The sequence below is a fragment of the Erpetoichthys calabaricus genome, chromosome 12, assembly GCF_900747795.2.
Source record: "Erpetoichthys calabaricus chromosome 12, fErpCal1.3, whole genome shotgun sequence".
NCBI lineage: Eukaryota > Metazoa > Chordata > Cladistia > Polypteriformes > Polypteridae > Erpetoichthys > Erpetoichthys calabaricus.
In genome coordinates this window covers 106,217,343-106,241,072 of record NC_041405.2, presented here as the reverse complement: position 1 = coordinate 106,241,072, position 23,730 = coordinate 106,217,343, and the positions used below count along the sequence as shown (strand labels likewise).

General features: G+C 38.7%; 1 protein-coding gene across 2 annotated transcripts in view; it reads left to right on the top strand.

Moving 5' to 3' along the window:
- The window catches only part of rps6kal (ribosomal protein S6 kinase a, like), a 182,796-nt gene that overhangs the window by 131,360 nt on the left and 27,706 nt on the right, over positions 1-23,730 (top strand). The window contains exons 13-17 of one of the 2 annotated variants that reach the window (XM_028815955.2): positions 1,621-1,723; positions 10,706-10,830; positions 13,191-13,313; positions 14,363-14,452; positions 22,502-22,660. In XM_028815955.2, the coding sequence (XP_028671788.1) occupies positions 1,621-1,723; positions 10,706-10,830; positions 13,191-13,313; positions 14,363-14,452; positions 22,502-22,660 (600 nt within the window). Of the gene's footprint in view, positions 1-1,620; positions 1,724-10,705; positions 10,831-13,187; positions 13,314-14,362; positions 14,453-22,501; positions 22,661-23,730 lie in introns of both variants that reach the window. The other variant, XM_028815954.2, reaches the window with a different exon arrangement.

The window sequence follows — 23,730 nt, the reverse complement described above, 5'->3', positions numbered from 1 at the left end:
AATTAGAGAGCGAGGATAGAATAGTTTTTGAGTGGTGAATACATCATAACATTGAAAAGTTAATACCATTACTTTATGGAAGAATGTAACATTATTATCAGTTATTCACTATTTTTATAATTACATTATACAGTACTATTAAATTAGGACACTGTCTTTTCCAAGCAAGTATGTGAAACTTTGTATAGCTCCTTTTATAGCAATTACAATCCTAAAGATTGTCGGTGGGATAGGCAAATCCAATCAAATGTGATTGTTAAACCAGCATTGTCCTACTCTCTGTCAGAGTACTCTTTCCATCTGATGTGGAGATAGTGAATCAGTTGGCCTTGACACCAAACCTCCTGATCTCATCTGTTCTCTTCACCAACATGTCCATTGAAATCTGCTTCAGTCACCACTCTGTCTCCCTTGGGTACACTCTGCACCACTTCATCCAACTCACTTCAGAAATCTTCTTTCTCATCTATCGCATACCTAACTTGCAGGGCATATACAGTAACAACATTCATCACACCTTCAATTTCCAGCTTCATAATCGTCACTCTGTCTGACACTCTTTTAATCTCCAAAACACTCTCGACATACTGTTCCTTCAGGATAACCCTTACCCCATTTCTCTTCCCATCCATACCATGATAGAACAATGTGAACCCACCTCTGATCCACCTGGCCTTACTTCCCTTCCATTTAGTCTCTTGCATGCACAATGTATCAACCTTCCTTCTCTCCACCACTTCAGCTAACTCTCTTCCCTTACCAGTCATACTGCCAACATTTAAGGTTCCTACCCTTGTTTCCACTTTGTTTACCTTCCTCCTCTACTCCTGCCTCTGGTCATACCTTCCCCTTCTTCTTCTCCTTCTTTGGCCAACAGTAGCCCAATATCCATCGGCACCCTGTTGGCTAACAGTACTGGTGGTGACCATTTGTTAACCCGAGCCTCAACTGATCTGGTATAGAAATCTGTATTGTTGTTCACATATTGATCTGGCAAAATTTTACACTGGATGCCCTTTCTGATGTAACCATTTTTTTTTCTTCTTCTTCTTTTTCTCATACCAAGGCAGTGTGATGATATGGCTAAAGAAGAGATCTGTATAACATGACATATGATCAGTTCTCAATGATTTGCCTGCTTTGTTAACCCAAGATGGACTTTTAACATTGTTTTAGTTCTGCAAATATAGCATGTCAACTTCACCACTAAAGCATTTGTGATTCTGACTGTAATGATCTCTAATATGTAAAGCAGATTATCATTGTTACATAATGAGTGTAATGGCTGTCATAGATGTCTAGTTCAAAGATATAGTTCACTTTGGTATCCGAAATAACCAAAAACTTGCTTTACAGGTACCCCTTCAAAACTGGTGGTATTTTTGCTTTACCATTAATGCTGCTTTTGGGCATATTTCTAAAATTATAGGAGCAGTAACATTTAAATTATGTCCATTATAATGTATCCATTAGCCCCAACACCCCAGGGAGCATTATCAGGTACTGAGTGCAAATTATATTTTAACCATCTCATCTTAATGAACATAACCCAAGTAAAATGCAATAATATCTAAACTGTAAAAACATTGTCCTGACAAAGTGAATTTCTGTTGTTTTCAGAAACTGTATCGGAGAGAAATTCAGCCTCCTTTTAAACCAGCTTCTGGCAAACCAGATGATACTTTCTGTTTTGACCCTGAATTTACAGCAAAGACTCCAAAAGGTACTGGGTAAAACAGATCTATGATTACAAGTTCTGCATGCTACCTAGTAATGGCAATTTTGGAGGATAAATCACCTTAACTTTTTTCAGCTTGTTTTTTTTAAGTAATGTGCATCTCTTTCAGTTTTTTTTCTCAGATGTTTCTTGGAAATGAGGACAACCAAACTATTTTAAGTTCGTTTCCACCTGTTCAATGTATCAATTGTCAGATCGGTCTAGTTAGCTTTATTTAGTAATTGTCTCTGCTTAGTTTGGAAAAGTCCCTAAGTCTTTTTGCAGCATGAAGACTAGACTTCTATACACTGATATACAGATTCCACTAATGGTCTTGGAGTAATGAAGTCATAATTGTTCATAATATAAATAATAACTGAATTATAAAAATAATACTGTATCCGAGGCTAAAGTACAGCATATAATTTTTTATTTAATTAATATTTCTTTGTATACAATATATGCTCATACAGTGCCCTCCATAATGTTTAATTTCAGGGCACCATAATGTTTGGGACAGTTGGCATCACATGTGTTTGTGATTACTCAGGTATGTGTCATTGCTTAATTAGTGCAGGAATAAGAGACCTAGGCTTTCTTCAACCTACAGACTACCTTTGGAGGACAAGAGCTGTGCCAGTGAAAGTTACATAAGCTATAAAACAAGAATAAAACCATCAGAGACATTACTAAATCCTTAGATTACCAAAGCCAACTATCTGGAATATCATTAAGAAGAAAAAACGCAATGGTGAACTCCATAAATGTGACATGCAAATTGGGACTGGTAGACCTCCACTGCTGATGATAGAAGGATCCTCACTATGGTAGAGAAAAAGCCCCAAAGCCAGTCCGAAAGATCAGAACCTGTCTTCAGGAGGCAGATGTGTATGAATCAGAGATAACTAACTAACTATCCACCGAAGACTTCATAAATAAAAATACAGAGGCCACATTGCAAAATACAAACCACTAGTTAGCCTCAAAAACAGGACAACAAGATTACAGTTTGTGAAAAAGCACTGAAAAGAGTGTGCAGAATTCTTAATAAAGGTCTGATGGACAGACGAGACAAAGGTTAACCTATATAAGAGTGATGGCAAGAACAAAGTGTGGAGAAGGAACTGCCTCATCTGTTTAATATGGTGGCATGGATGTTATGGCTTGGACATGTATAGCTGCCACAGATAGTGGCACACTTATTTACGTTGATGATGTAACTGCATATAGCAGTTGCACAGTAATATAGAAACATCTTATCTTATGTAGTTGCGGTGCTGCCGAGAGTGGCAGCCTTTTCAGCAGCTCCGTATGTGAATTTCCCCTTGGGATTAATAAAGTGTGTGTGTGTCTGTCTGTCTGTCTATCTATCTATCTACCTATCTACCTACCTACCTACAAAAATTCATTGAATGGCACAAGAAGGTAATAATCCCAAACATGTTGCTAAGGCTACAGAGGAGTTTTTCAAAAATAAAAAATGGAAAATTCTTCAATGGCCAAGCCAGTCACCCGATTTAAATCTAACTAAGCATGCCATCCATTTGCTAAAGAGAAAGCCTAAGGGGGCAAGCCCCTGAAACAAGCAGGATCTGAAGATGGCTGCATTAGAGGCTTGGCAGAACATCACCAGAGAAGATACTCGGCACCTGGTGATGGCTACAATTCAGAGATTTCACCCAGTAATTGTATCTTAGAGATATGCAACAAAGTACTAAGTACGACTGCTTTAACAGATCTGCTTTTGCTGTGTTCGAAACATTATGGTATCCTGAAAGGGAGGGAGAGTGGGGCACATGTAGAGAAAGTGTTGTAATTTCTACATGGTGTGACCAAAATGTGTGCAGTACCCTTAAATGAAAGTCTACAATGTGCACCATAATCGCATTTGAATTGTTTACTTTGTAATTTTAAACTGTGGAGCAGAGGGAAGAATCAAGTAAAAAACTTATCTTTGTCCCAAACATTATGGAGGGCACTGTAAAACTTTTCAAATAATACACTAGTGTGAAATTTATTCTGTGTTTCTTTACATGTGGTATATTGTATTTGGCAGTTAACACACTGTCAAAATTTTGTCTCATTTCAGTTTCTGAACAATAACAATTGAATGCATATAAGGTTATAATAATGCATTTTATTTATAGGGGCACTTTACATTAGCAGTAAATCTCAAAGTGCAACATAAAAAGTTCAAACAAAGGCAAAGCAAGACAAAAACAGAGATAAAACAGCAATCATTATAGCTGTTGTGGCACGTGGCTGGGGGTGGTACCCAGCCAGGACGCCCAAGAGGACCGGAGGAGGGCTTGCGCCTCCTCCAGACCACGAGGGGGCGACCACCCTGGTTGCTTTGGGGACCATGGGTACAGAGCTGTGAAGCTCAACCCTGTAGGGGCCCGTGGTCACCTCCAGGGGGCGCCCCAGTGCCTGGAGAGCCCTGGACCTCGGCACTTCCGCCACACCAGGAAGTGCCGGAGGGAAGAGGAGCAGGGACACCCGGAGTGCTTCCGGGTATGCAGCCGGCACTTCTGCCACACTGGGGAGTGCCGGTAGAAGATTGCAGGGAAACACCGGGAGCACATCCGGGTGCTTATAAAAGGGGCCGCCTCTCTTCATTCAGGGCTAGAGTCGGGTGAGGAGAAGGACGAAGTCTGGGAGGAGGCAAGGAGGCGGCCTAAAGAGTGGAAGAGGCATAGTGTGGTGTTGGCCTGGACTTTGGGGGAGTCTTGGGGGTTTGTGTGTGTGCGCTTATTAACTGTAAATATTAGTAACTGTAAATAAACGTGTGGTGGTACATAATACCATGTCTGCCTGTCTGTGTCCAGGGCCAAGTCCACACTATGTATATATATATATATATATATATATACAGTGGTGTGAAAAACTATTTGCCCCCTTCCTGATTTCTTATTCTTTTGCATGTTTGTCACACAAAATGTTTCTGATCATCAAACACATTTAACCATTAGTCAAATATAACACAAGTAAACACAAAATGCAGTTTGTAAATGGTGGTTTTTATTATTTAGGGAGAAAAAAAAATCCAAACCTACATGGCCCTGTGTGAAAAAGTAATTGCCCCCTGAACCTAATAACTGGTTGGGCCACCCTTAGCAGCAATAACTGCAATCAAGCGTTTGCAATAACTTGCAATGAGTCTTTTACAGCGCTCTGGAGGAATTTTGGCCCACTCATCTTTGCAAAATTGTTGTAATTCAGCTTTATTTGAGGGTTTTCTAGCATGAACCGCCTTTTTAAGGTCATGCCATAGCATCTCAATTGGATTCAGGTCAGGACTTTGACTAGGCCACTCCAAAGTCTTCATTTTGTTTTTCTTCAGCCATTCAGAGGTGGATTTGCTGGTGTGTTTTGGGTCATTGTCCTGTTGCAGCACCCAAGATCGCTTCAGCTTGAGTTGACGAACAGATGGCCGGACATTCTCCTTCAGGATTTTTTGGTAGACAGTAGAATTCATGGTTCCATCTATCACAGCAAGCCTTCCAGGTCCTGAAGCAGCAAAACAACCCCAGACCATCACACTACCACTACCATATTTTACTGTTGGTATGATGTTCTTTTTCTGAAATGCTGTGTTCCTTTTACGCCAGATGTAACGGGACATTTGCCTTCCAAAAAGTTCAACTTTTGACTCATCAGTCTACAAGGTATTTTCCCAAAAGTCTTGGCAATCATTGAGATGTTTCTTAGCAAAATTGAGACGAGCCCTAATGTTCTTTTTGCTTAACAGTGGTTTGCGTCTTGAAAATCTGCCATGCAGGCCGTTTTTGCCCAGTCTGTTTCTTATGGTGGAGTCGTGAACACTGACCTTAATTGAGGCAAGTGAGGCCTGCAGTTCTTTAGACGTTGTCCTGGGGTCTTTTGTGACCTCTCAGATGAGTCGTCTCTGCGCTCTTGGGGTAATTTTGGTCGGCCGACCACTCCTGGGAAGGTTCACCACTGTTCCATGTTTTTGCCATTTGTGGATAATGGCTCTCACTGTGGTTCGCTGGAGTCCCAAAGCTTTAGAAATGGCTTAATAACCTTTACCAGACTGATAGATCTCAATTACTTCTGTTCTCATTTGTTCCTGAATTTCTTTGGATCTTGGCATGATGTCTAGCTTTTGAGGTGCTTTTGGTCTACTTCTCTGTGTCAGGCAGCTCCTATTTAAGTGATTTCTTGATTGAAACAGGTGTGGCAGTAATCAGGCCTGGGGGTGGCTACGGAAATTGAACTCAGGTGTGATACACCACAGTTAGGTTATTTTTTAACAAGGGGGCAATTACTTTTTCACACAGGGCCATGTAGGTTTGGATTTTTTTTCTCCCTAAATAATAAACACCATCATTTACAAACTGCATTTTGTGTTTACTTGTGTTATATTTGACTAATGGCTAAATGTGTTTGATGATCAGAAACATTTTGTGTGACAAACATGCAAAAGAATAAGAAATCAGGAAGGGGGCAAATAGTTTTTCACACCACTGTATATATATATATATATATATATATATATATATATATATATATATATATATAAGATAAGATAAGATGTGTGGGCCTCGAACACAAGAGACTGGATCCATGAGGCAACAGTACTATTAAAATACTACACCACAATGCTTCACAGTGCTGCCTTATTAGCAATTGATGCTTTTGGATTTATTTATTTATTGGATTACCTAATTTTAGCGATTACTATTTATTTCAATCCTTTCAATATTTTAAATTGAAATTGCTTTGACTGCCATAGGGGAGAGATTTGTTAAAAAAAAAAAACAGCTGTACTTTTTAAAATAGCTTTGTTGACACCCAACCCTCGAATCAGTAAGTTTTTTTTTTTTTTTTTTTTAAATAATGTATAACCCTAAGATGCCAAATAGAGAGTAATATGAGGTTCTTCCAGGAAAATTAGGTAGTGTGCCAGTAATGAAGTAAAGATACAGCACAAAGTTTAACTTTACAGTATATACTCCATTAGAAAAATGTGTGCAACAGAAGAGAAAAAGCTTATCCAGCTTTCATGAATAAATAGCTTTCTGAGTTATATATTGTGTGCAAGGAAATTTTAGTCCTTCTGAAAACTACATCTCTATTTTGGATTCCATCAAAAACCTAGGCTCTTGTTAAACTTTACTAAATGGAAAAAGAGCATCTATGTCATTTTTTCTTTATCATTTATACTCCCCACATTTGTGGCAGGATCCATTTGAAAGTACTGTTTAAAACTCTTACAGACTTTTAATTTTCTGCAGTCCTTCAAAGTAGAGATGCATTGATCAATTGGCAAGTTTTTCATCATCATATTTTTAAAGTGTAATATTTAACTTGAATGAATATGATTGTGTTTTGAATGCATCCCTCCTGGACATCTACATAACATCTGAGCAACCCAAGCAATTTTGTTTCCTTTGAACCCGCCATTCCATCTGAAATTTGCAATTTACTCTCTTTATCACTTTCAGTTTCATACTAGTGAACTGAATAATTCCTACAGTAGAAGAAGCAGAATTTTTAATCTTGAGTTTTTATGGAGAATGGAGATAACAAACTTGCTGATGCAGTAGGCTTCTGTGGAGACTTGTGCAGAACAAAAAGCAAAAAATGTCAACATGTCCATGAAAAAATATAATTCTCATGTTGCATAATCCATGTCAGAAATCCAATTGTATGCTCACAACATCCCAAATATGTCTTTTTACCATCCATCCATCCATTGTCTCCCGCTTATCCGAGGTCGGGTCGCGGGGGCAGCAGCTTGAGCAGAGATGCCCAGACTTCTCTCTCCCCGGCCACTTCTAGCTCTTCCGGGAGAATCCCAAGGCGTTCCCAGGCCAGTCGAGAGACATAGTCCCTCCAACGTGTCCTGGGTCTTCCCCGGGGCCTCCTCCCGGTTAGACGTGCCCGGAACACCTCACCAGGGAGGCGTCCAGGAGGCATCCTGATCAGATGCCCGAGCCACCTCATCTGACTCCTCTCGATGCGGAGGAGCAGCGGCTCTACTCTGAGCCCATCCCGGATGACTGAGCTTCTCACCCTATCTTTAAGGGAAAGCCCAGACACCCTGCGGAGGAAACTCATTTCAGCCGCTTGTATTCGCGATCTCGTTCTTTCGGTCACTATCCATAGCTCATGACCATAGGTGAGGGTAGGGACATAGATCGACTGGTAAATTGAGAGCTTCGCCTTGTGGCTCAGCTCCTTTTTCACCACGACAGACCGATGCAGCGCCCGCATTATTGCGGATGCCGCACCGATCCGCCTGTCGATCTCACGCTCCATTCTTCCCTCACTCGTGAACAAGACCCCGAGATACTTGAACTCCTCCACTTGGGGCAGGATCTCACTACCAACCCTGAGAGGGCACTCCACCCTTTTCCGGCTGAGGACCATGGTCTCGGATTTGGAGGTGCTGATTCTCATCCCAGCCGCTTCACACTCGGCTGCGAACCGATCCAGAGAGAGCTGAAGATCACGGCCTGATGAAGCAAACAGGACAACATCATCTGCAAAAAACAGTGACCCAATCCTGAGCCCACCAAACCAGACCCCCTCAACGCCCTGGCTGCGCCTAGAAATTCTGTCCATAAAAGTTATGAACAGAATCGGTGACAAAGGGCAGCCCTGGCGGAGTCCAACTCTCACTGGAAACGGGTTCGACTTACTGCCGGCAATGCGGACCAGGCTCTGGCAACGATCGTACAGGGACCGAACAGCCCTTATCAAGGGGGCCGGTACCCCATACTCTCGGAGTACCCCCCACAGGATTCCCCGAGGGACACGGTCGAGTGCCTTTTTCAAGTCCACATAACACATGTAGACTGGTTGGGCAAACTCCCATGCACCCTCCAGGACCCTGCTAAGGGTATAGAGCTGGTCCACTGTTCCGCAACCAGGACGAAAACCACACTGTTCCTCCTGAATTCGAGGCTCGACTATCCGACGGACCCTCCTCTCCAGGACCCCTGAATAGACTTTTCCAGGGAGGCTGAGGAGTGTGATCCCTCTGTAGTTGGAACACACCCTCCGATCCCCTTTCTTAAAGAGGGGGACCACCACCCCGGTCTGCCAATCCAGAGGCACTGTCCCTGATGTCCATGCGATGTTGCAGAGGCGTGTCAACCAAGACAGTCCTACAACATCCAGAGCCTTGAGGAACTCCGGGCGTATCTCATCCACCCCCGGGGCCCTGCCACCAAGGAGTTTTTTGACCACCTCGGTGACCTCAGTCCCAGAGATGGGGGAGCCCACCTCTGAGTCCCCAGGCTCTGCTTCCTCATTGGAAGGCATGTTAATGGGATTGAGGAGGTCTTCGAAGTACTCCCCCCACCGACCCACAACGTCCCGAGTCGAGGTCAGCAGCGCACCATCCCCACCATATACAGTGTTGACACTGCACTGCTTCCCCTTCCTGAGACGCCGGATGGTGGACCAGAATCTCCTCGAAGCCGTCCGAAAGTCGTTCTCCATGGCCTACCCGAACTCCTCCCACACCCGAGTTTTTGCCTCAGCAACCACCAAAGCCGCATTCCGCTTGGCCTGCCGGTACCTATCAGCTGCCTCCAGGGTCCCACAGGACAAAAGGGACCGGTAGGACTCTTTCTTCAGCTTGACGGCATCCTTCACCGCCGGTGTCCACCAACGGGTTCGGGGATTGCCGCCACGACAGGCACCAACCACCTTACGGCCACAGCTCCAGTCAGCTGCCTCAACAATAGAGGCACGGAACATGGCCCATTCGGACTCGATGTCCCCCACCTCCCTCGGGATGTGGTCGAAGTTCTGCTGGAGGTGGGAGTTGAAGCTACTTCTGACAGGGGGCTCTGCCATACGTTCCCAGCAGACCCTCACAACACGTTTGGGCCTACCACGCCTGACCGGCATCCTCCCCCACCATCGAAGCCAACTCACCACCAGGTGGTGATCAGTTGACAGCTCCGCCCCTCTCTTCACCCGAGTGTCCAAGACATGTGGCCGCAAGTCCGACGACACGACCACAAAGTCGATCATCAAACTGAGGCCTAGGGTGTCCTGGTGCCAAGTGCACATATGAACACCCCTATGCTTGAACATGGTGTTCGTTATGGACAATCCGTGACGAGCACAGAAGTCCAATAACAAAACACCGCTCGGGTTCAGATCGGGGGGGGCCATTCCTCCCAATCACGCCCTTCCAGGTCTCACTGTCATTGCCCACATGAGCATTGAAGTCTCCCAGCAGAACGAGGGAGTCCCCAGAAGGTATGCCCTCTACCACCCCCTCCAGGGACTCCAAAAAGGGTGGGTACTCCGAACTGCTGTTCGGTGCATACGCACAAACAACAGTTAGGACCCGTCCCCCCACCCGAAGGCGAAGGGAGGCTACCCTCTCGTCCACCGGGGTAAACCCCAATGTACAGGCTCCAAGTAGGGGGGGCAATAAGTATACCCACACCCGCTCGGCACCTCTCACCGGGGGCAACTCCAGAGTGGTACAGAGTCCAGCCCCTCTCAAGGAGATTGGTTCCAGAGTCCAAGCTGTGCGTTGAGGTGAGTCCGACTATATCTAGCCGGAACCTCTCAACTTCGCGCACTAGCTCAGGCTCCTTCCCCTTCAGAGAGGTGACATTCCACGTCCCAAGAGCTAGCTTCTGTAGCCGAGGATAAATTAACAATTTCCTCAAAATACTCCCTTGAACGGCTGGGAAGCTGAGTTTTTGAGTTGAAGACCCACCTCTCCTTACCTCTATGCTACATACTGTATGTCTTTAACTGCTGATCTGTATATATATGTGTGTCTTTTTTATTTATCTTGATCAGTAATGAAATTTATTACATACAATTACCAACCTTAATTGGGTGAAGAAAAGCAGGAATTTTACTAGTTGTATCCCTTTGAAAACAGTTAGTGCTTTTATCCACAAACGACTCTGAGGAAGTCCCATTCCCCACAATTTAGTTAAGTACTCATAATTTAAAACATTTTACCTTTTTTTTTTCTTTCAGATTCACCAGGAGTTCCACCAAGTGCAAATGCACATCAGCTGTTTAAGGGATTTAGCTTTGTGGCACCTGCATCATTAGATGAAGGCAAAAACTCTCCTCTTATGAATATATTGCCAATTGTTCAGGTATGCTATTATCATTTAACACTACAAATAATGTTCTTTAGAAGCAGACTGTTTTAATAGGGTTGGATAAGATCCTGTAAGAAACACTAATGATATTAAGGACCAAAGGGAGGCATTGTGGCTATCAAGCTTCTTCATTGTTAACTCTGGACTAGAAGACAGAGCTGGTTGTCTTCAGACTTTAATTGCCCTTCTTATTGTTTCTTGCTTGTTACGTGGCCCTTCCAAGATTTCATCCTGCTTATTAAGAGCATTTTGTCAACCGTTTTGCATTACTCTCAATAACAATTTCACTTCATCATCCATCCAAGCAAAGCAACCTGTTTTTTTGTTTTACTTATTCACAATTACTATTGTCCATGTGTAGATGCAAGATGCAAATAAATGTGTAGCATTGAGGACCATCCTCTTCATGTTTCTGCCGACACATGCATGCACAATGTAGGCAAATGGCTATGTCATATTAGTTTTTGGTTGTTTTAGTATAGGTTGGGATACTATTGTAAACAATTTTTAAAAAAAAACACTAGTGTGCACAGAGATTGTTGTTTGTTTATAAACACAGATTTTAAATGAAAATGTAATAGTGTGGACATAGCCTGAATTTCTGTACAGTGATCTTGGTATACCAGTCAATCTGTATCTTCATTCTTGTGTATTGTCAGAAACAATGGGTAGTAGTAGGATTATGGGGCTGCTCAGGCATGAGAGGGCATTTCAAAGTAGAGTCCATGTTCATGGTGATGGAAAGGTACCATGAAGGTTACTTGGCAATCATATGAAGTTGCCACTCTAATGCTTCCTGCTTGTAGAGTGCTAGGCACTGCCTTTTGTAAAGACACTCTACAAAGTCTACTGAAATATAAGAGGCTCTTCATATCCCATCCGGACTGGGTATTCTCCATGGGCATCTATAAAAGGGAAAGAGCAATCTTTGCCACTGTTCTCAGCTTTTTGTGTCTGATCCATCAGGAAAAACTACTTTAACAATTGATTGATAGATAAGTGAGATACAGTCTGTAAATATGCATTCTGCACAACTAGATAATGTAAACATCTTCTCTAGAAATTTTAAGGTCATTCAAGCTGTCCTATCTGGTTGTGTGTGCATGGTGATGCAGTTATTATTACTGCTGTATCTTAGCTTCACAGTAAAGAATTTGAACATGAGCCTGGCCATTGCCATGTGCTGTTTGTATGCTTTGCTTTGTTTGTTTGTGAGGTTTTCCTTCTCCCTGTCAAAAACTTGAATTTGAAGTTAATTGCCAGTGTTGAATTAGTCTGTTATAAATGATGTATGTGGCTATGTGTGCCTTGCAATGTGTTGGTACCCCATACAGGGTTCTACCAATTGCTGCCAGGATGGACATCAGCATTCAACAGAAAACATCCATCAATTTTCTAACTAGTTCAAGGTTTTAAGGAGCCTATCTACTTAGATGCTAGAAAGACTCATGCTCATAACTGCAGTACATACAGTGGATTCAGAAACTGTTCAGACCCTTTCACTTTCTGCACATTTTATTGTGTAGATGTAATTTAAAATGAATAAATGGATGCCTACTATATCAGTGCAAGTACACATCCCACAACAAAATAGTTTTTCACTTGAAACAACATATATTTAGATTTGCTTTCTTTAAGTTGCACTTATTTTCCTTTTAATTTTTTTCTGTGACAGTCTCAAAAGATAATATACATTTTTAATCACTTCAGACAATTAAAACGTGTTCTTATATAAAGTCAGAAGTTTACATACGCTTACGGTGAATTCTTTAAAATTCACTTTATAACCCCTCCACAGGTTTTACATTAACAAAATATAAATTTGGTATTTTGTTTAAGACATCTACTTTGTGTAGGGCAAAAGTTGCTTGCCCATGCTTTTTAATTTCTGTCCACAAAGTTTCAGTCAGATTGAGGTCAGAGCTTTGTGATGGCCACTCCAATACCTTGACCTTCTTGTCCTTAAGCCATTTTGCCGCAACTTTGGGGATATGCTTGGGGTCATTGATCATTTAGAAAACCCATTTGCGAATGAGCTTCAACTTCCTTGCCAAGCTCTTGAGATGTTGCTGTGGTTTTATCTACATAGTTTCTAAAAACATGTTTTCATTTTGCCATTATGTGTTATTAATTGTAGATTGATGGACATAAATAGCAAATTTATCTATTTAAATATTTCATTTACAACACAATAGAGTGTAAAGAAAGTGAAGGAGTCTTAAAATATACAGTTTATTCTGAAAATATTCAAATAGTCATCTCAGTGTCTGTTAATATATCTGCTTTTTTAATGCCATAAATAGGATTTTTTGATTTCTACATTTTTCATTTATCGTATATTAATCCATCAGCAGCTACATGGGAGCAGTGCTCTGTTTTCTGATATATATGAGCCAAAAGAGGATATTGGAGTCGGTTCATACTCCATCTGCAAACGATGTATTCATCGAATCAGCAACATGGAATTTGCTGTTAAGGTATGCTTGTTTTTTTCACACCCTCTCAAGTTTTTCATGAAAAAATAATTCCGCCTTATATTTTCTGAAATAGATAAAAAGCTAAAATATGAAAGAACAGTTGTATAAAATTGTGTTACTGTATTATACAGCAGTAGTTTATAATTTTCAAATAAATGATTAGTGTAATGGTTGTGGAAAGTTAAACAGATTTGGTTAAAAATTGGGGCAATTATTCTCATAATAGCAATCTGCATTACATATATTTATTTTTTTTTATGGTTTTATGAACCATAACACGCAAATTATGAATGTGTTAACATAAATAAAAAGAACATAGCAGTGCTACAGTAAAGCTATTCACACCCTAAGTAAAGAATAACAAAAAATAAGCTGTCTACTCAGTTATGATGCTATTTAAAGTTTGGAGTTATTCATGTGGATTACTTCACTATATCATTCCACATTGTAAAGAGAACTCAGATGACCAGAGAAATAGTGTAGTAAGTATTCTTTAGTCTAGAGCAGGGGTATTTAACACTTTAATAATACTGCCTACAGTGCCTTTTTGTGTTTTTACCTTTTAGAAGCTTTCAAATTTGGATTAAATACAAATAACACCGAATACGTTTTGTTCAATTTGTTAGTATTGCAAACTCACATGCACAAAAAATGTATACATAGAAAAGTAAAAATATTATTTCAAACTCTCTAAAAGTGCACAGTAAGAAAATAAATTTTATTAGCTTATAAGCAATACAGTATGTTTATATTGAAAACTGTGTGTTTTCAAACCCTTATTTTTTACTTTGAATCTTTATGGTGAAAATGTTTAATTTTGCAGGGATGCAGCAGAAGGTAGCAATAACAGACTAAATTTGCTCGAGAATAATTTGTGTATACTACGAAATAGCATTGTTCTTGTGTCTTTTTGTACAGTGTATTATGATATTTGCTTTCTCTTATTTACTTAGCAGTTACACAGTCTGAAAAATGTCAGGACAAGACCTATCCAAAATATTTTTTTCTTTTTTGTAATTTTTAGTAATATTCATTTTTCTTCACTGCAGATAATTGACAAGAGTAAAAGAGACCCTTCAGAAGAAATTGAAATTTTAATGCGTTATGGTCAACATCCAAACATCATCACATTGAAAGATGTAAGAGACATATTTCTTTGGCTTCTTTCTTTCATCTCTTGCTGAAATTAATATTGTTTAGAAAATTCATGTCAAAGGTTTTAGTGTGTTATAGTTAATAGGGAACAAAGAAAATTATTGGCTTTCAGCTTCCTCAGTTTGGTGTCTGATCACATTTATTTCTGTGAAGCTAAACAAGCCTCTTCATAACTAAAACGTCAGTGTGTATCTTATATTGATTACCTAGTATTAGACGGAGCATATGCAATACTTTAGGGATTTAATGCCTGTGGCAAAGCATCTTGCTAATTAAATGTAGGTAATGTGCAGTGAATATGGAACCTTTAATTTTGGTTTTTAATGTAAAAAATGTTATTTGAAGTATGAGTATCTTCACTCTAAATTCTAAAATCTGTAAACACTTCTGGCTTTCCATACTTGATCATAAGCAAACTGTATTAATCTTCTGTTTCCTCTGAATTTATATAAAAAGCATGTTAATATTTAAACCACATTTGTCATCATAAAGTAGTATATTTCTACTTAAATTTCAATACTGCTTTGCCTTCAAAGCTTACTCCTTGTAAAGCTAAATTCAGTGAATGCGTGCTTATTAAGCTATAAAGCCCATTAATTCATGGCTCTTCTGTACAAGTTCAGAACTGAGTTGCTGTTTGAAGTAGGGATGCCACATGGACCGGTTGATACCAAAACTGTGAAAACATAATGGTACCAGCTTTTTTTACATTATTGGTAGTACCGAGTAGGGATCTCTCAAGATCTAATATTTCTGTACTAACTTAATACCAAAGTTCTGAAAACATCATTTTCCAGGTTTTTTACAGTATTAGTAGTGCAAAGAAAGTCAGTACTGCATTTATTGGTGACTGCAAGTAAGTAAAGTTCTCAGGAAAGCACAATAATATATGAAAAGGCATGAATAAAAACTACATAGAAAATAGCTCACCTTGGTGGTGATACAGCATCGCATCAACACATACTGAAAAGAAAAGCAACAGTCTAGTAACACTTTTGTGTTTGCGCAAGAGAATTTTACAAGTGCAACAATTATACTCGTTATTTAAAAAAATAATAGATAAAAATAGGTTTTGTGCATTCTTTTGAAAGCTACATAATGTTACCAATCAAATGAGTTGCAATCATTTAGCTTAAATTGTTATCCATTTGCAAGAGAAGATGAAAAATAAGATTAATCACTTTTAAATAGTGTCCCACACAGCCCCAATAAATGAACTGGGGCTTTGCATTGGCATCAGTCCAAGTGTCTGTCCTTTTTTCTAAGCGCCAGTTCAGGATCATGGTTGCGGATGGGGTGTCTCATATGGATCCACAGTTATGTGTATAGGACTGTGGGTGGACTGCCAGAGTAAGCAACAGTTGTAGCAAAAAAACATCAAGGCAAGATTCAAACAAATTAGCTGTTTGGCTTTCCTACACCAACAATGACATGAGTTGCTCAATTTAATACTGAAGCAAAATATATTTAATGATTCAGTGTTTTGAAGGACATGGCACATCTCTGTATTAATATAATGAGAGTAATCGCTGAAACATGCAGGTACAAGGACAAGCAAACCTTCATACTTACTTGTTAAATATGAATCTGCACTCACTTAAATTGTTTCATCTGTTTGCTGTTTGGCAGCAAACTAGCGTTTATTACTATAGCTTGTAACTTAACTCTTTTTAGAGCGGATGTCGACTTTTGTTTGGGTTGAGGGCTCATGTTGACAAAAGTCAACATCCAGGGATAGAGGGCAATAACCAGCTGCAAATGGTGACAAAACTCATTGTTACGTTAAAGGTAGGCTCACTTTGATTGGAGGAATGTCAGACTCATTGACTCAGCATCTAATTCCTGCGTGTGCATGAGTTACGAAACGTAAACAAAGGCAAGATGGCATCGACAAAATACTCCACAGATGATGTTTTGCGCATTATCACTGAGTCAGACTCTGACTTTTCGAACTCGGATTTTGTTGAAAGTGCTTGGGAGATCGAGCAGGAGGAATGAGGAGCCGGCATCAGCTGATCGGACCCCAGCCAATGCCGCCACAGGCATACGGCTGCCAGCTGTGTGCCATCGCATGTGTGACGTTGCACTGACAAATGGCTATATATTGTTCAAACAGTGACAGCACCACGACTGCGTCAGATTTCTGAAAGAAGGTGGCCGCCGGCTTGTTGGCAGAGTATGTTGCGGTACCTTTGGCAAAGTGAGGAAGGCCATCGCAAAGAGCAGTGCCAGATAAGTTGACTGAGCACCACTTTCCTGCAACCTACGAGGACAAAAAGTACAAATCTGACTGTGTTGCTTACAGCAAACAGACCATTGAAAAGGAGGCACCAGTGCAACTCATATTGTAAACAGTGCAATGTGGCAATGCATACAATTTTTGGCTGCTTTGACCGTTATAATACTTTGCAGGATTTTGCTGTGTAACATGTATGTGATATATATATATGTGAAATCACATAGTATGCAGGCTCATACAACATGCAAGACAGTGGCATTTGTCAAAAATAGATATTTTTTGTTGATTGATATGTTAAACCATTTCTTTGTGTTGTTTTTAGAAAAAAGCAAGTTTTTGGAAAAATAATCAGCCCTAAAAGAGTTAAAGCACACATCATATATACCTGAGTGGTAGATTGAAGAATGTAATGCTGTCTCGTGGTTATAAATTTATTGAGTACAGGTAACGACAGCCCAAGGAATTATAAGATTCTGGATTCGTACACAGTAACACAGTGTAATCACTCATGCAAGAAACCTTTAAATCAGCAAAACAATGGCAGTTTTACAGTAGCTCTGAAATGAAAGAATAATATTAAACTGTTAAGTTTGATTTCACATAAAGCTTTAAAGTTGGGAGAAATGTAAAAAAAAAAAAAAAAAAAAAAAAAAAAAAAGCATTGATAGATTTGGAAAATTAAAGCATCATGAGTTTGACATTTCTGACATTTGAATTAATTTGACTCTTCCGTTAAATATTACTCTCTAATCTTTTAATAGCAGATGCCACAAGTCTAACCAATAGGTTCACTGGCAAGATTTCAAAGGCATTTTGTTACAAGAGCAACTTTATAGAGTTTAATTGGAAATATTTGGAATTATCATGGAATCCACTAATTCAGAAGTACTTATTTAACAATGTTTGAATTTTTAGATTTAGTATGGATTTTATTGGACAGAAAAAGTCAGAATAAATTTAGAATGTACACATGCTAAGATATATCAGGTAGTTCGTAGTCTCATTTTTTTATAAACCATATGCTGAAATTATAAATCTCCTATTTGTCACACTGGGTAGATCCCCATCTCTGACACACATTAAATTTCAAGACTTGTATTTTGATATTTATGAATGTTTACTTAAATGATAGTCAGGTAACTACTTGATGGATATGCCAATATTTTAAAACTTGTTACTGGTATATATTTATAAATTGCATAAAGGAAAAGGCACAGTATTGTTCACTTCATTAAAGGAAGTACTTTAATAAAAAAAAACATTGAATAGGATTTCTATTTTTTTCTGTTGCAGGGGAATTTCAGCACATATTACAGCTACATTCACACACAGGCTCTCAATATTGCCATTTTTATTTTGTTATGGAGTTAGCTTAGAGAACAACTTGTGTGTGCTTTGAGAGTGTGATGATTGACCGTTTAGATGTGAGCTACAGTTGTTTAACTTGTAGTTTCACAAATTTCTAAGAGGAGATGAAATGATGGTGAAATTAATCTCTTTTTAGTACATTTACCTACACAGACCTGATTAAAGAACATAGGTTTCACATTCATTCCCTGATTATAATAAGCCCATCAACAGATGTCCATCCTGAAAACTACCATCCGTTTTCTAAGCTGGTTACAGTTCAAGTTCGTGGAGGAACCAAGGGCACATTGACTGTTACATATACTTGACAGTTCATTTCAAGGCAAGTTTCAAATGAAGTGGCCATTTGGCTTGTCTGTACCTGTGATGAAATAAGCTGCTCTATTTGTTAATATCCGTATAAAATGTATGTATTGTGTCAGTGCTTCAAAGCAGTACGATCTGTACTGTATTAATAGATGCATAATCTTACATGGAAAATCCCACAAAGTTTACAACTTCTTCCCTATTATTGTTACACTAGAGGAATCCCAGTGGTGTTGAATGGGCATTGACTATTGTAAAATTTCACTGGTATTGGTTTCAAATATAAAAGTTCTGGTAATATGACATCCCTAATATTAAATATTTTGGCAATCTTCTTTAATGTAATATTCAGCATCCCAGCCTTAGTCTTTGATTTATATATCCCATAGTTGTCAAGTGGGGAAAAAATTATGCTTTTTAGTTTTAAAAGTATCGGATTGCCAAAAATCCCTACCTCTGTGACATATTTAAATTATCTTCTGAAATCAACTATTGTCTGCATAGCATCCTGTGATAAAAATAGCTATGTGTAAAGTTATTTTTTTGTGAGTGAAGATGGTACCTAATACCTCTTCAGTGCTTAATGTTTCATATTGCTTTCAACAATACATTACACAATGAGAATTTTTTTGCAGTATTTTATGGAAGCAATTAAGCCTTAATTTATAATACCTGGACAATTGATTAGTAAATCAAATTCCTATTATTTTCTACTTTTTTACATACAGTTTTCAGCTTCTGGTACCTCCATGGCAAAGTACTTCTTATACTTGTTTGATAGCACACTTTTAATTGAGTACACATAGTGATTTGTAGCAAATGGAAAACATAGGACACTTTAAGCATATTGTATTGCTGATAAAGTCTACATAGAAAATCCACTTTTCAGCAGTGCAGGTTGACCATGTACTAAGCAGCACATCAAACATGTCCCTCTTTTAAACCACTGTTGTTGTGAGCATTTGCCTATTTGGATTTTATCAATGTAATATTATTCTAATTTTTTGAATGTTACGTTTTACTCTTTGTGACAATTGAATAACAACAACTACTTCATTCTAAACTCTCCAGGATAGGCAGCATAGACGTTTACATGGATTAAGTGATTTTGAAATTTGCTTGTGTTAATGAACATATGGAAACAGGACTTCTGTCACAGTTGTCACAAAACGTACTGTCGTTAGTACATAAAAATTAAAGAAAAGGCATAACTTAATAAAGATCTTTAGAAAATGATGACAAGAATAACTATGGTGCCCATTTAGTATAGATGATTGTTGTTGCATAATCATCAATGCTACATACTGTATAATGATGTTTTTTGTAGCTGGCATATCAGTTATTAAAAAATATCATTTTAAAATAATAGCAAAAGTAGGGGACTTTCAGTTGGGTGAAAGTAATTCTGTTACAGTATGACACTTAACATAGCTGGTTTACCTATATCGTAGTTTATTTGTGTTGAACATAGTAAGAAGAATATATAAATTAATATTAAATGAATAAAAAACATACATGCCCACATTTCATAACTAAAGGCAGTTTCTTTGGTTCTTATTTGCTTTTGTAGATACTGTGTGGATACTAGAGGTTTCAAGGTGCAGTTTACCTCTGGAATAATTTATATATATCTGTGCTTCAAAGTTTGGGTTTGATTTACAATTTAGCAATGCCCTTAAAAATAAGATTCCAGATGAGGGGTTTATATGTGATATGGGGATGGGCAAGTGATTTGTAGAAACATTTGTAGTAGGTAAAGAAAATGAGAACTGTGTAAAAAGACGGAGACAGAAAAAGATGCAAAAGGTATTATGTTAATTTTAAAAAAGAGACTTTTAAAAACGTGTTTATGCTGGGATGCAATTAGATATAAAAATTTAATTAAGTAAACAAATGAATGTTTCTTTATTATTGTAAAAAGAAAAAAAAATCCTTGTTTCAGAAACTTGCACTGTCACACAGATATGTCAATGGATATTGCTTCAACTGTACCAAAGAACCTAACTAAAGCTTTACATTTCTGCATGACTAATGATGCGTCATTATCAATATTTACTACACTGTGATTCTGAAATGTTGTGTCCACTCTTCTTCAGGCTTCTAGGAGCTTGTGTTAGCATGTACTTTACTGTACCATATGAATTTGTTTAACAGACAGGAACAATATTAAAAAAAATGTATTTTTCTAACGTTGCAGAGTAACACTGACTTTGAATGTCCCTTTTTTAAATGTAATTTTTTGCTATTTTATGTTTATTTATATTATTTTGTAAATATTGTTATTTTAAATCGGTTTCTGTAAATACACAACAACAAAGTGTAATATTTCAAAGATTTTATTGCCAAAATGTTTTGCTAGAATGCAGTAGATATTCAATACTTGGCACCAAGTATTATGGACTAGATCAACAATATTTGTGAATTTAAGATTGATTGTTTTTCATCAATCCCATTTTAACTCTTTTAGGGCGGATGTCGACTTTTGTTGACACAAGGGGTTAAGGGCAGAGGGCGAAAAAAGCTGTAAACGTCAATAAAACTCAGTTACTTTATAGGTAGTCTCGCTTTGCTAGGAGGACTGTTAGACTCGTTGACGTGTCGTTGAATCGCTGCATGTTTGTGAGTAGCGTAGAGTAAACATTATATCTACTGTAGAATGGCATTAACATCACGTGAGAGAAAATACTCCGTGCATAGATAGATAGATATTTATATTTATATATAGTGTGAGGGATGGCCGACAGTTTATCCCGGCCAATACTCCCAAGCCGCCAGATGGAAGCCATCCCTGCAACATGGAGCGGCCCCGAATTCCAGCAGGGCATCATGGAACTTGGAGTCTTTCATCACAGCCCTGCTGGATACCGTGGGGGCCGCCAGGGGATGCTGCAGGGAGGCTCAAGGACTTGTATTTTCCATATAACCCGGAAGTACTTCCCAGACACGGGGACAGAAGAAATTACGTACTTCCGGGTTGAAGAAAAGGAGTTTGCGTCTGACCCGGAAGTGCTGAGAAATCACACAGACTGAGGGAAAGAAGCACTTCCGGGTCAAGAGATATAAAAGGACTATGGGAAACCCCAGAAAGTTGAGCCAAGTTGGGAGGAAGGGTGACTGAGCTGCTGGGAGTGGAGGATTTGTTATTATTGTATTGGGATTATTATTGAGTATTGTGGAGTGGAGGGTGCTTTGTGAACATTATTATTAAAATAAATAATTATTGGACTTTTATCTGGTGTCTGAGTGGTCTGAGGGTTCGAGGGGACGATAGCGCCCCCTGTCTGTCACAATAGATATTATATATTATTTACATATTAATATATTGACACATATTTATGTATTGAGATAGATAGATATTTTTTCATGTTATTGTTGAATTGGGCTGACTTATCTGATTCTGATGCAGGTGATCTGTAATATCTGAACAGATATGTAATAAGTATGTGAATTTACATACTGTAGGGACTCATGGAACATAAAACAGACTGACATTTGTCATAAAATCATTGTTTTGTGTGCTTTTCATAAAACTGACTTTTTTGGAAAAATATTCAACCCTGGAACAAAAGGGAAATAAGTAATCAGCCCATAAAGAGTTAATCGCTTCCTTATACAGTATATTCTCAATGTTTTAAAGGAAATTTAAATTCTTAAATCATAAAAGCAGACTTCAGCAGTAGCTATATGCTGCTCAAGTGGCAATTAACAATAAGACATTTTTGATGTTACAGTGTTCTAAAGAGTTGATTTTACCATACGTAGAACTGTAAATTAACCTGCCCAGCAATAATGCATATTATTGTTGTGCTTCTGAATGCCTAACTCTTTCTGAGACACACATGTAGACTGTGCAGTAGCTGAACATACTCTTTACCACCACCTGGAGGTGAGGTGTTATGCAAAATTGTTTCAAAACATGCAAGGTCTATCAAGAGTCTATGTTTATGGCTGCATATACAAGTTATACCAAATTTTAAACCCGTTTTTGCTTTTTCTTTTCTTTAAATTTTATCTCTATTGTAATTATTTTCGACTATGTTCATCAGTGCTTTTAAGTGTTGTAGTCGAGTACAAACGAATATAAATAGTCTCAAAGAGACATTTTTTTCTTTCTTTGTAGGTGTATGATGAAGGACGGTTTGTGTATCTGGTCACAGAGCTTATGAAGGGTGGAGAGCTTCTGGATAAAATTTTACGACAGAAATATTTTTCTGAGCGAGAAGCTAGTGCTGTTCTCTACACAATCACTAAAACTGTAGACTATTTGCACTGTCAAGGGGTAAGATATGTTTAATCATTTTTTCCCAATATTTTTATAAATATATACCCTTTAGTTTGAAATCTAGATGTCTGTTACTATGTCAGTCATCTAATTGCTAAATGTTTTAAACTTTATTTGCAAACTTTTCCTAAAATGTAATACAAAAGGGTGATTTGTCTATTTCTTGCCTGTTGGTATTGAAAGCTGTGTAGAATAGTGCAATTTTTGAGTTTGTGTTTTCATTTTGCTAATATTTCTTTTGTATTCACTGGTTTTAGTCTTGCTTTTTTAATAAATATAGGCTGTTAGAGAGCGACATTTCTAAAATAGTATGCTGATTCAAAACAACTCCACATGGGGTGAGATGAATATAGGAAGAATGTAAAGTATCAAATTAAATGGCCTAAAACAAACTAAATTCAGGTGGAATCCGGTTGTAATGAAATTCAAGGGACCATAAAAAATATTTTGTTATAATGGAAAATTTGTTATAAAGAATATGGGGAAAATACGTATATTATTGTGACCAGTGTCGCTGCTAATTCACCATCTCTAACAGCAGCGGCACAAAGACTACTCCGTAGCTGCTAGCTGTGTCTGCTAAACAGTACAGCAGTGGCGCAAGGACTACTCTGTAGCTGCTAGCTGTGTCTGCTAAACAGTAAACCAAGGGCAGTGTAATTGGTTGTCCTCCGCAGGATCAGGTTTACCACATAACATGCCTGTTGTTGTTTATTTAATACTGGGCTTTGACCTGCTCTTCCTCGCACTCTCCTGGTCTGCTATAGTGGTGATTCCAATCCGCTGGTGTTCTACTGATCTGAAGATGGAGTTTAAGTAGGACGATTGCCCCCATGTTGTGGCCCCTATTTTGTGTGGTTGAGCACTGAAGTAACAGCTCCTATTTTGATTGCAGACTTGAGACTGTATCTGCCTTTTCGATACAGTAATAAAGTACCTGTATTTTCCTTGGAAACCTGTACTCGCCTTCCTGTCTCTCGTGCAACTCTGTGACCCAAGCTTGACAATACCTGTATTAAAAAAAGCACTTCTTAAACTGCCGAAAATATTTTATTTAAAAATGAGAC